The sequence below is a fragment of the Melanotaenia boesemani genome, chromosome 3 (genome assembly GCF_017639745.1).
Source record: "Melanotaenia boesemani isolate fMelBoe1 chromosome 3, fMelBoe1.pri, whole genome shotgun sequence".
NCBI classification, from domain to species: Eukaryota; Metazoa; Chordata; class Actinopteri; order Atheriniformes; family Melanotaeniidae; genus Melanotaenia; species Melanotaenia boesemani.
Window position 1 is genome coordinate 19,059,598 of NC_055684.1, and position 13,700 is coordinate 19,073,297.

General features: G+C 37.8%; 1 protein-coding gene across 3 annotated transcripts in view; it reads right to left on the reverse strand.

Annotated features, from left to right (window-relative positions):
• Positions 1 to 1,975: 1,975 nt before the first annotated feature.
• Positions 1,976 to 13,700, reverse strand: part of LOC121636218 (membrane-associated guanylate kinase, WW and PDZ domain-containing protein 3) — a 148,124-nt gene continuing 136,399 nt past the window's right edge. The window contains exons 11-22 of one of the 3 annotated variants that reach the window (XM_041979518.1): positions 13,317 to 13,348; positions 12,461 to 12,626; positions 12,244 to 12,338; positions 11,146 to 11,353; positions 10,615 to 10,797; positions 10,309 to 10,494; positions 9,675 to 9,771; positions 9,074 to 9,158; positions 7,620 to 7,757; positions 6,679 to 6,817; positions 5,327 to 5,416; positions 5,049 to 5,167 (exon numbers count right to left, since the gene is read on the reverse strand). In XM_041979518.1, the coding sequence (XP_041835452.1) occupies positions 5,367 to 5,416; positions 6,679 to 6,817; positions 7,620 to 7,757; positions 9,074 to 9,158; positions 9,675 to 9,771; positions 10,309 to 10,494; positions 10,615 to 10,797; positions 11,146 to 11,353; positions 12,244 to 12,338; positions 12,461 to 12,626; positions 13,317 to 13,348 (1,379 nt within the window). In that variant the 3' untranslated portion in view covers positions 5,049 to 5,167; positions 5,327 to 5,366. Of the gene's footprint in view, positions 5,168 to 5,326; positions 5,417 to 6,678; positions 6,818 to 7,619; positions 7,758 to 9,073; positions 9,159 to 9,674; positions 9,772 to 10,308; positions 10,495 to 10,614; positions 10,798 to 11,145; positions 11,354 to 12,243; positions 12,339 to 12,460; positions 12,627 to 13,316; positions 13,349 to 13,700 lie in introns of all 3 variants that reach the window. The other 2 variants (XM_041979516.1, XM_041979517.1) reach the window with 2 other exon arrangements.

Sequence of the window (13,700 nt, forward strand, 5' to 3'; positions counted from 1 at the left end):
TGTGACCTGTGAATTAACTTTTTAGTGTTTTTTTTTATACCATGGAAAGAAAACACCAGAGGAATAGTTGGGGTGAAACACACACATTACATCACTCAAAAGTAACACTCAAAGAAGCTTCGGGCCTCTCAAGTTTGGGAGGGAATCACATAAAAATATGATAGAAAGTCAATAAAATGTGATTTGTAAAAAACTGTGAACACAAAAAAGGCTAAAATTAGAGGTTGTTGATTGAGCTGGTACAGCCTGCTTTTCTTATCTCTCTGAACACCCTGTCCAAGTGAATGATTAGGAAACCTCCCTTCTCAACAGCTGTAAGAATGCATCTGCTTCTCTTCATGTCTGATAATGTGGAAAATATGTTTCCAAAGCTCCTTATACAAACCTAAGAGTGCATAATTTACCTGTTTTTTAGACATACTAACAATGTGATGTAAATCACAAAATCACAGCTTTTTATTTCTCACATTTCTTTAATTTTCTTTTCTTGTGTGCGTGCGTGTGCAAAAAATATTTCTTTCCATAAGGCTACACATTAGGGCAAGAAGAGGTTAATTGTAGAGACACTTCTCTGCATTTCCCCTTTGGGTAGAGTTTTTGAGATTCAGTAATTTCACACTTTTTTCTAGGAAAAAAAAACAAAACAAACAAAAACATTTGTTGTACTGCAGGCTTTCTCGTGATGAAGTACATAGTACAAAAACAGCTAAAAACCTGCCCAACACCAAACCTAACTCAGAAAACCAACCTAAGATGCACCAAGCATTAAAACAGGGGTAGCCAACGTTGGTCATCGAGGGCACTAATCCGGCAGGTTTTCCAGATTTCCCTGCTCCAGCACACCTGACTCAAATTAAATAGATCCAACAGCCTATAAGGATCTTCACAATGACTCGTTAGTTTAAGTCAGGTGTGTTGGAGCACGGAAATCTGGAAAACCTGCCGGATTGGTGCCTTCGAGGACCAACGTTGGCTACCCCTGCTTTAAAACATCTGAACACCTGCAACCTCACCATACTATAATCATTTAACTGAAAGTTAGTGACATCTAGTGCTAAAAAGAGGAACTGCATAGTCAAAAACTACAAAACAAGAACAAGCTGGTGTTCCCTTGCTATTCAGTGCAGCAGTAAATATGCAATGACTGGAAAATATACCAGAGAATCTATCCTATGAATGAAAACTGGTGACATAAAAATGCTTTATTTTTTCACTATTTTCATTAACTTTTTATTCTTTTTCAATCATTGACTGTACCAAAATTAGAAATAAAAATCCACCCATGCCGTATACCATCCCTTGGTTTCACACATATTGTAATTAAAAGAAAAATAAGTGGTTCTTTTTAGCTCTGCTGACTACCATGACAACTAGAAATCTACCATGGCGACAGCAACTTATGCTGCTTTGTTTTCGATGTGCAACAAACAAATCCACAAACAAGACATAAATGATTAATCTGTCAACAGCTATGCCTTTGTTTTTGGCATGCTGGTACACTAATGATGCTTTAGAATAGGTTTGATGTGGAAGATGTATTCCCTCACATCTGTTCTTATAACCTGGCGTGTCAGATTTTCACAAGCTGCTCTTCATTATTTCCAGTTTTCCACACTGCCAAACCTTACTTATCCTTAATTCTGATATCGTTACTCAGGTTTTCTTGTCAAACACTTTGTGGGTCTCTCAGCATGATCCTTGTCCTTTTAAATCTCGCCTCTGTTTCATCATTCACCAGTCCAACCTGACTTTCATGCAACGCGTTTCCTCCCCATCTTCCTGATGCCCCCAAGAAGCCTCATCAGAAGTCTTCCTCCTTCTGACCTGCTCAGAATCTAGACACCAGTGTTCCACCATGATGCTTCATCTTTCTTTGTAGATCAGTAGGGTTAATTGATCTGTCATTAAAAATCGGAATAACAAGGTTCTAATAATAACATTGCTTTTTATGAGTGAAAAAGATCAAAGAAAAAGATGTTTTCAGCAAAACTTTATTTTCAGTGCATGAACATAATACCATGTTAAGGTCATAACCTACCCTTTTCAATCCATTTTAAATATTTTCTCTCTTTTTTTTTACATAAAAAAATAATAGAGCAATTTCATATACCTCTATTTTTTTTTCTCCGCAAAAGAGCACTCAGCAAGTATTTATAAAGGTGCTGTACAATGTACAAACATTTACATCTACGGTTCCTAAAGAATGTAGAAGATACCACAAGGATAGTTTTTTTTCTTTCTAATGAAGCAATGCAAGGCCACAGTATGATGCAGAGATGAAATACAAAATGGTCAAAATAAAAACATACAAGGAGAACAACAGTGCAGGGGAGATACAATAAAAAGAGCATTATTTAATGCGGGGCCAGAGTGAACTGCCTTTATCCGACACTCAAGAGTTTACTCATTCGTACCAACCAAACTATTGCACAAAAACTTACTAGATTTGTAAACTGAAAACTCCTTTTGACAATCACAAACTTTTACCTCAATTCAGCTGTAATTAATAACTCACATATTTGCTACTATACTGCGTTCCCTGAGCTCTTCCGAATACTTCGTTATTTCGTAAGCTGTATGAGCAAGTGTGAAATTTCCTTTTCCTTTATTTGACTATTTTTTCTCTCACATGTACATTTTTTTTACATCTATCTGCTCAATTACCCTGTAATATGTTCAATGACTTCGCTTACATCAGCAGCATGGTTAAAAATCAATAAAATATTACTCTCTGGCCTCGAACCTTAAAGCTACCCTAGCACAGAATTACACAGCAGAATAGACGGATATATACACTTAAAACCCTATTTTTTCTTTTCACAATATCCAAATAAAAAAAAGGGACATGACTCAGAACTCGGAAAGCATACATAAACAGACTTTTTTGCCTTTAACAGTAAACCTCAACAAAAAGTAATATCTCCATTAAATAATAATAATACCAATACATTATAAAATACCAGCAATGTATTGGTAGCAAGTGAACATCAACTCATTCGGTTATGCTACAAGGGCAGATGCAGTGCAATGGAAATCTGTATATAGCGTCTGTAAAACATGACACATTCATATATATGTATATATATCTATATATCATATTTCACAATGAGACACAATTTGAGCGACTGCAAACATTTGGTACAGCAGTTTGAATGTATGCTCTATACATGTCATGAACTACAAAGATCCATAGTAACTCCAACCACTGAAGTACAATGGAAATAAGGTGAAAAGCTCAAATAACATGGGACAATTTTTAAATTCTATATCAAAATGTGGAATGGTTTGGTACAGCTACATGTACATACAGTATTTTCATCTAATATCTTAATAATTACACACAGGTTTGTTATTATACACATGGTAAACAAGATCTCAATCCACAAGTTTCTGGTCTTTTAAATGATGCTGTTTGTGTGAAGATGTTTCATGGTGATACCATTTGAACAGTCTACAGTAAGAAGTGGTAAACGCTTGCTCAGTTGTATTTCAAAACTGTGTAAAGAATGAGAATTATAAACAAGAAACTGGTTCATCCTCAGCGATGTGCAGAACACGTGCAGTAAAACAAATAGTACGAACGACTGCATGCAGTTGAGCAAACCTTTAAGAAAAAGAGAGTCCAAATATCCCACAATGAGGCTGAGAGCAAAATGAAACCCTATGACAGTCATACTAGGTGTACACTACTGACCTAAGACAGGGCCTTTTTCATTTCTTTGCATATGGGTCATTGCGTTTTAATGAGTAAAGCAGTGTTGGTAGTTGTTGTTCCGGAGGAGACTTCCAGGATTGGCACATTTCACATTTCAAAATGTCTTCTCTGACAAGGCCCCGAGCGTGCCGCATGTGGTGAAGTCCCGCATTAAAAGATGATGAAGCAACTGACAAGGCAGAGGGGAGTACTCCATGCCACATGTAATACCACAGGACTCCCAAAATACAAATCCAGCCATGGTCCATAGATAAAGAAAGTGGAACACTGATGCACTTCCCTTTTATGTTTTCTTAAATGGAAGAACTCTGACAAACAATCCATTGATATTGTTAAATAATCCACGGCGCAGCTCATTAGTCTTTCCTCACAAAGGATCTTGGAGGACTTCTTCTTCAGAGAGGATTTTGGCAAAGCTTGGTACTTTCCAAGGGCCTGGGCTAACAGATCCTTGAGGGCTGCAGAGGGCCCCTGAAAAACTGTTTGCAGAGGCTACAAAGTCTTCTTTATTACTATGTTCTTTGGAGTTTGATGATCTACTTTCTCTCCCTTTTGTCTCTTTTGGCAAAGCTACAGAATCCTTTCTACTCCTCATACCTTCAAAAAACAGTGATTCCACTTTGTTAATAATGTCTTTACTCCCATTCCTGTTTTCTGTAGGTTTGCCCTTGCCATTAACATCTTGGTACCCTGAGTCTTTGCCTTTGCCTTTCTCACTTTCTCTTATTGCATTAGGCAATGTCCTATGTTGATGCAACTCTCCTGCTACTCTCCTTTTAAAACTGTCTTGCTCACGGCCAGGCCTGGCCCTATCTCTTCTTACTTGAGAGAATCTTCTTATCTTAGGATTCTCATCTTCAAGGTTTTTCTTTTCATTACCTAAGCTCTCTCTGCTGGATGAGTCCTTTAATCTTCCATGAAGGCCTTGTTGATGCTCTGTGCGCTGAAGGGTTGAAGCCACCTGCTGCACATCTTGAGACTTCTTGGGGTTTGCAGTATTTATTTTTGAATGTGTCTGAAGCATTCTGCTGCTGCTAGGCAATGCTTCTTGTGCCTGACTCTCAGTCTTTTTGGGACTATGTTGTTGCTCTTTGGCTTTGGGAAATGTCTTCCCTGTTTTCTTTGGGCTGCTTAGCTCTCCGGAGTCTTTTGTGGACCTGGGCCTCTGGTAGAACTTCATTTGATCATGGGAGACAGGACAAAGCCTTTCTACCTCCATGTCGGCCCGCTTTCCAATCTCCTCCACTGAGCTTAAACCCCTGCTGCGGTGGGGCTCGCAGCCTGGTAGGGATTTGATGCTACAACTGTGAGTATGTTTCAATTTGCCAGACAAGGGAGGGGAAACAAAAACGGAAGCCCCGGCAGGATATGGAGAGTGTTGGGGTGATGTGTCAGAAAGAAACACCTCTTCGGAATAGCTTTTGGATGAAATGAGCTTTTGATCACGTTGATCTGTAAGAGAGGCACACAATTTTACATGGAGGTACCATATGGGTACGTGAATATTAAATGTAGCATTAAATGTAATTTCAGGATGTGAAAGAGAGAAATGAGGTTACATTTTCATAGGGGTTAATAATAGAGGGAAAATGTGGGATAGCAAAGAATTACCAAGGTTAAAGAGAAGAGACCAGACAAAGTAGTGATGATGTTAGTGTTGGTGCTCAGTGTACTGGCACGCAGAAGAGGAAGTGGTATTACCTGCATCAGGGGCAAGAGAAGAGTCAAAGGAAGCAGATTGTTAGAAATTTAATAAATTGCTAAAAAAAACAAAACAACAACAACAACAACAAAAAAAAAAAAAAAAAAAACTCAGTAAAAGAAAGTGCATTGAAAGTAATGAGGGCAGATCTTTAAAATAAGCTCCCAGGAAATCAAATCACAGTCATTAACAAGTATTGAGAGTGTTTATGATTTTGGCACTTACACAAGGTTTAATGTTACAGACACTATATATTTCAATTCTCACTTTTTTAACCAACAAGAGGGTGTCTTAGAGTTTTGAGACAAGAAAATGAACCTATGGAGCATTTACCAAAATATGCAAACTATCAGTGTGCACAGTTTAGAGCACAGTCACTTTGCATCACTTCACTGGGTTTCACTCTGACCTCCCCAGCAGTGCGATGCCCTGGGTGAGTTCCTCTACAGAGGATAAGTTTATCTATGTCAAATTGGTGTGTCAGCTTCACGTTCAACAGCATTAACTGTCTGAAGGCAGCTCCAGGAAACTGACTTACATGGCAGAATTTACAGAAAATAATCACAATTATGACCCCAATATATGAAGTGAATGAAGCAGGCTGGGGACCATTTACATTACTTTTTACAGTTTGATGACTGAAACAGAGAAGTCTAGATTCTTTTGTGCAAACTGTTGTGTTTATGTTTGTCATTGGATGGATAAAAAATAGTTTCAGTAGTTTGCTGCAGGTAAAGCCTGAAGAAATTGGGCCATTTTGCACTGACATACTATACCAAGTCCTAACTTTATTCTGCAGCAAGACAGTGACTCACGGCACAACTCTAGGCTGTGCAAAAACTGCTAGAAGAATAAAGAGGGGGGTGGTGTGCTTTCAGTCATGTCATGGCCACCTCAGCCATACCAGAGTTTTGTACCAAGGAACTTGCTTGGAATTAAACTGGCCAAAAGCCTTGAATTTGCAGAGCTGTGAATAAAGCTGAAGAAGCTGCTTTAAAAAGCAAACAAAAGATCTAATTTTTGCATCATTGAACTTCGTACTGACAAATTTACTAATTTAATATCAATAAAATAGGATTAAACCATAGTTTAAATTCTTAATCATAATTGTACCTTTAAGGCTACATTATTAATTTATACTGATAATATAAAAATTATATATTGTTATAATACTTAAATGGATAACTATACAGCATTGAATTCATAAAGCCAAACTATCATAAAACTGCACAAGAGCATCATGTCTGAATATAGCACTCACTGCCATCTTGAGACAGACCCGCTCCAGGTCTAAGCAGCAATACCACTTTGTTTCCTCCAGCTTGGATCAGTTCAATAGCCCGGGTATGGGAAATGCCACGAGCCGGCTCTCCGTTAATCTCCACTATTTCATCTCCAACCTAAAAGAATCCAGAAACACACCAGCGAACAGCTACTACACTCTGCATTCTATGCATGCACACTCAAACATGAAGCAGCTCATCGTCAAATAATGTCAACTTTATGCCACACATGATTACAGCTTTGTAATACCCTACAGGAACCCTCTATTAGCGGAGATGACAAAAAGCTCAAGATAAAGCATGTCAGTCTGTCGTGATCTAATCAGTTTTGACATACTTGGATAGGCAAAGTCATGCCCAGAGATCACAGTCTGGCAGGTCAAACCAGTGATTTCCATAAAAAGCTTCTGATCTGTTTGATTACATCAGAATCTCCAATTTCATCCTCATAATGAAAACATGATAATGCCATCCAAATGGGAACATTCAAACCACAGAGAGAAAATACAAGATCAGTTACAGAGCCATCTTCTGGTAAATTATTTTACTACTAAATAAGTATGGATAAAATTGTGATTTTAGACAACATGCTCATTTTCTTTGTTACTGTAAACCTGAAATTATAATTCTCATTTAGGCTAAATCAGCTGTTTGTACAACTGAGTGTTGCAAGAATAAATTACTGTTGCACCCTCTAGTGGTTACTAGCCCCATCCTTTCATACAGAAATATAGTAATATTTTAAAAGTTACACAAGTGCACCTTAAAGTGGTTACAAAGAAATATACAGTACCAGTCAAAAGTTTGGACACACTTTGCCATTAGATCCAGAGGTAAGTGTGTCTAAACTTTCGATTGGAGGTGTATATTTCTAGATATTAAATGTTATTAATAATGTTTTAATAAAAGGAGCACGGACATGGATTCTTCCATCCAGCAGAGCAGGTCCATCTTCTGCAAGTCTCAGGATGTACAAGCCCATGTTGTACTCTGTGCCCCCTCGCAAACTAAAGCCAAAGCCCCTGGGACTTCTTTCCAGCTCCACTGTCAGGCAACCCTACAAACAGGAGAAAATCGGATACACTGTCACAAATACAGGTGTTGTTCATAGTTTACGTTCATCACTGACATGATGCTGCTGGAATGAGGATCTTAGATTTATTTAAGTCAGGGATGTGTTTTGGAGCTATTTCTGACTAGCAGCTGATTCCAACATCATCAGTTCTTTTATGTGATATTATGAGGAAATACAGTCACTTTTCCAGGGTCTTGTGGAAGAGCTAATATGAGATCCTCAGCTGAGAGTTATTTAGTTTGGATGGCATTATCAAGGCACAAGTCTGCCGTGAAATGAAAGTAAATGAAAAACTGATGGCAAGAGCCGGTCCTTTCTATACAGAGTGGGTTGCACATGGGGTGTTATGGGAAAAAAAAAGAAGATAAGATCAGATATGCCAACAATTGAGTTGTTTGTTTATGGTGACCTCAACTGTCAAGCATGATGGTGATTGTATCATGCTTTGGGGCTGTTTTGCTGCAAGGAAAATAGCGGTGGAACAAAACAAACCCAAACAGTATCTTTGTGTTAGCTTTGCAATGGACTGACAAGTTGTCCAGGTTGTACCCTGCATTTCACCTGCTAATTGCTAGGATTGGCTCCAGCTTTGCCGTGACCCTGATTTGGACTAAGCGGTATAGAAATTGAATGAGTGTATGAGTGCTTGTGTGAATGGGTGAAGGAGAAACACATTGTAAAGCACTATGTATAGCCTAGTGACAGTTAAGAGGCACAATACATGAATGGATCATGGACCATTTATCATGTAAAAAATGTTTCTGTGAATGGTTGAATGACCGAATGAAAAGTGAACAGCAAAACCTTTGCAAGGTTAAAAAGGTATTAGATAAGTGTAAACCATTTACCAGTTGAAGTCTAACTATTTCACAGAGAAGAGTGTTCAGCCAGTATTTTGCCAGAAGCTTGTTTATGACTACATAAAGGGTCAGGTCAAGGTGTAGCATGTTGAGAGATATTCAGTAAAAAATGAAGTATACTATGTTTTCCTTTTTTTAACTCCTTTATACTTTGTATATATAAAATCATGAGTATCTGATGGAACAAAGTTGCCTTAAAATTGGTAATGCCAGAGTCAGCTTTTCTTGTGATTACAAATTTTCTGAATCATCCTTTCAGGAATGACCTGAAAGTTACACAAAGGTATGATGAATTATACTATTGTGAACAGCTTGCTAAGCAGTACATGAGATATAAACTGCATTATTGCTCAATATAGCTGTTTATATCCATATGTTGCATCTAGCAGTTATGAGTTTAAATAGCAGGTGAAACAACATGAAGACCATAATTTTTACCTGGTTGGGTCCTGTCACACACAGCGTTCCCTGCTGGTCAGACCAGTTGACTCCTTCTCTTTTCTCCTCTAGATCCAGGTTATAACTGCAACAAGCAACAGACCTGTTTGTTCTACGATAATTGCTGGAAACAGAAGGTTGCAAGCCAGCAACTAAAAAAAAAGGCCATTTTATAAATGATAAAACAGAATTTTAATGGTGGAAGGTGGATATTCACGGATATATTAATTGTGTACTGTATCCATTCTGTGCTATATACTTTGTTATTTACTTGTTAGTTCATTGCACTGGTGAAATTTGCAGTTTTTGCTTTTTATTTGAACAGCCCCTCTTCCTTTCCTGCAGCTATTATATGTTAATTACCACTTTGTGGTATCACAAGCATATGGCTAAGGTTGGTAGGTCAAAGTGTTTGATTATTAGATACATTGCTGCAATATCACCATAATCTGCAGTGTTTTCATGTTAAAGAGGTTTGTTTGTTCTTTCCTGCTTATGCCATCTATGCCTGTACATAGTTCTTTAGTTTAGATCAGTTGATATACTCTGACACTGATATCATTTTGTCGGCTTTGCCCTTTTCTGTCTTTCAGATCCTTACCGTTCATCCTGAAGCACTGATCTTTGCCCCACGGCTCTGTGTTGAAGAGCTGGACTCTGCCTGGCTGAACTTGCTCCAGATGGAGGGCCCTTGTATTCTAAAAGACATTTTGATATTACACTGTAATCAGTGAACAGTAAAATCTCCCTTTTAATTAAAGCTGCTCCCATTTTCAGCAGCAAGAGAAAAAACAGTGGAGCAGGAATAATGAGAAAATATTCTTTCAAGACTTCAATTGTTCTCTTTCGTTCGCAAACAAATTATTGTTAAAAGAAGTAATGATACAACAGAGTGGCAGCTGCCCTAACTTTTGCTTTTTAACAAGTTGCTGCTATCAAATTTGAAATAAGCTAATGAAAACCAATAAAAATAATCAGTTTATTGACATATTTAAAATGTAGCTCCATGTTTTGATATGTGTGAGCATCATCCATGTTTTTAGAGTCTTCATTATAGTCATCTCAATTCAGGCTTTTTTTAAATTTGTTTTCTTAACTTTTATGTATATATTTTAATCATTTGAAGAATTGATTGCTTTGATTAGCTGCTAAGGCTTCTAAACTAATTTCCAACCCAAAGGTAATCACAGGACCCACTTATCATAATTACAATCAGTTGTGGGTAAGATATTTACCATCCTCAGGAACCACAGTGAGGGTGACAACATTGCCTGCATCCTTTATAAGCTGAACAATGTCGTTGTGAGACAGCTCAATGATGGAGCGTCCGTTGACTGCTGAGATACGATCTCCAACATGCAGCAGGCCACAGCGGTCAGTAGGACTGCCTTCAATGATGCGGCCAATTTTGTGAGGGATAACTGAAATGGTAGAGAAATAAGAAATTTATCTTACATCAACACAAAAGGCATCAACTTACATCAACCAAGGAACCAAAACTTCAATATAATAGTCTAGACCTGACAAACTAAAAGATTTACCTCCATGTGGTGGTTTGCTTTTGGATGTAAGGATGACAAATCCAAACCCCTCTGTGTCCTTGCGGTGGAGCGTGATGTCAAAAGACTCGTGATCCAGTGCACTGGGCATGGGTAGGCGAGGTAGCTTAGGAGAACCATTCACTAACACGGGTGCCATCTCCAGTGCTTCTTCATCTGTTGCATCTAATTTGAAATAACGCAGATGTGTATTTGTGCAATCCTGTTTGTATTTTTGTGTTTAAGTTTGCTTTCCCAAGAATTTTTACAGAACAGTGTTGACTTCATTAGTGTACATGCGGGCAAAATCAAAGTGGAGCAGAAGGATCTAAAACCTGTATGATGAAAGAAGAAGCTTGGTAGAGAGGGAACTGGGCAAACATTTCATTATTATAAATATAAATTATTATAAAACCTCTCTTGTTTCTATCAAAATATAAAACTTTTTATGTCAGAAAAGTCCTATGTGCCATAGCAAAGTTAGATCCTTCAAAGGCTTTAACTGAAAAGCTTTGATCCAGGAGTTTGACCCACCTCTGTAAATGACCTTTCGACGAACAGTCAACATAACTTGGCCATTACGGGCAGCATTGGTCATCAGGTCCAAGACTTGCTTGTGTGAACGACCTTTGACTATCACACCGTCAATGCCAATGAGCTCGTCTCCAGCTCTGAGACGACCATCCTTCTCTGCAGCTCCATTGGGCACAATCGCCCCGATGTACACCTGGGGAAATACATTCTGATATGGGGTTAAAAACAGGGAGGTGACCATTGAAAATACAGAAATAATAGTTGCATAACAGATATGAGACCTACCAATAAAGTGGTCTGTACTTATCCCCAGCTTTATGGCCTAATTCCATATAAACACACTTATCTAATTCTTAAATTCACTTAAAAGTTCAGGTTTCCTACAGTTTGCATGTTAAATTCCAACATTTCTACACAGTCAAATTCCCAGGCTTTTTTTTGTTGTCGATGTTAGAATACAAATCCTCACAGTAGATGTTTCTTATGTACAGTATCCACCTGTTTACTAGCATGATATTATGTGATGTGTCAGTGGAGAACCAATCAGAGAGAGTGAACCAACTGGTACCAGCTAACTAAGCTCAGTTTCGTCTCTAAGAGTTTAAAATAAATAACAAACTATGGCCTATAACTTAATGCTCTTTTTATGAATAAAAGCAGGAAATGATTGCATGGAAGAGTTTATATTACTTCTGTGAAGTCTTGTTAATTTATTATGTCCAAGGAAACAACAAAGCCTGCTGACAGAAAGTCAAGGTTCCTTAAACAAAGTGTTTAGTTGGCTTATTTTCTAAAGATAACTTTATTACTGCTTATTCATAAATTCAGTGTAGCTTAATATTCAGCGATTTGTGAGTACATGTGAGAGAAAAAAGGACAGGGAAGGCTTTGTTTTCAAACCAATCCAGATTGATTGGTTTGAAAGCAAAGGTTGTGACCTGCAGGAGTGTGTACTCAGTCATATCAGCTGAGCATATATATATATATATATATATATATATATATATATATATATATATATATATATATATATATATATATATATGCTTTTTTCTTAACGAAAAAAAAGAAAGTTACAAACCAGTTATATATACTTACTGGCTGTTGTGGACCTTCTCCTCCCAAAACACGAAATCCAAAGCCTGTTTCAATATCTCTCTTCAGAAAAACATCTATGTCTTTGGTGTGAGGCTCTGTGAATGAATAATACCATCCATCACCTTTGTGCCATAGTGCAATATCAAGGTTTCAATTGGTACAGGACCAAATGTTACAAAACAGCTTGTATGAATGAATGATGTTGGTAAGCACTTACGTCTGCTCTCAAGCAGGGCTTTTGACTTTAAGTACATCTCTGTGGGCTCTCGCTTGGGGGAATCAGAGGAGCGAAGGGTGCTCGTGTTGGAATGGTAAGGCAAGGCCTGGGGTGCTGCATCAGTTATACAATCCAAAGTTTCTGTGCTGGCTGTCATTTCCTGTCTCTGACAACAAATACAGGACCAGTCACAACAGCATGCTACTTAAAGCTTCATTATTTTTTTGTAACTTCATAATCTTTACAGTTTTTTTTTCCTTCCTCTTTTTATATCACAAATCTACAGAGAACATCTCACATTTGTCAGCATTTCATTATCTTAGACATGCGGAAGCGCATCTAATGGTAAAAGATTAGAAAGGTAGAAAAGGTCACTTCACTAGCCTTTTTTAATAACATAGACCTTTTTCACTTGATATTCCTCCTATTGTTTTGAAGGCTAAGCACTGGGATTTGGATGTAATATAAAATCCAAGGGAGAAAGTAAAGATTTCCCAAAGGCTGTGGCAGACCTCTTCAGGAAGAAAGGACAACTTCTTTATCTAAAACCGCTGTATTAATAATACCCTCATATCTAAAGAGGCTCAGCCATGCCTCATTACCACTGCAATCCCCAGACAATAGCCCAAAGAATATGAATAGCAAAGAAAGTAATTAGAGACTGTTTTGGAGACCAAACAAAAGAAGGCACCCAGAAACATAATCAATATTCAAATTTATTGCTATCATTTAATTTGACGCAACAGAGGCTTACTAGTTAAGCTGAAGGACAAAACACTTTGAAATTAAATTGAAGGATAAGTCTCCAGTGGGAAACAATAGTGAAGAATGTGGGAAAAGACATGTTTTTACTCACAGGCTTTAGAGTCTTAACAGGGGATGTCTGACCTGCAGAGAGACAAAGACAAGGAATAGGAATTTAGTTAAAAATGTGGTATGTTTTGGAACAACCGTCACCTGAATCACCATCCACCAGATGGCACTGCCTCTCTGACTATGAAACAGCAGCAGTGAGCTGAAAAATTTATCAGGGAGTTACTCACAACTCAACAGGGGTGCTCACTAAAAAATGCTCCATTAGAAAATATTCATCCATCCATGAGACTTAAGATACATATGCAATAATAAAAGTAGCACATGTCCTGAAGAGCTGGGTACATACTGTAAAGTGAATGTAAAGCTAAGAAAGCGGGTGAGGTCATGAGAGATTCATGCATGTAATTCCATGGCTGATAACTCC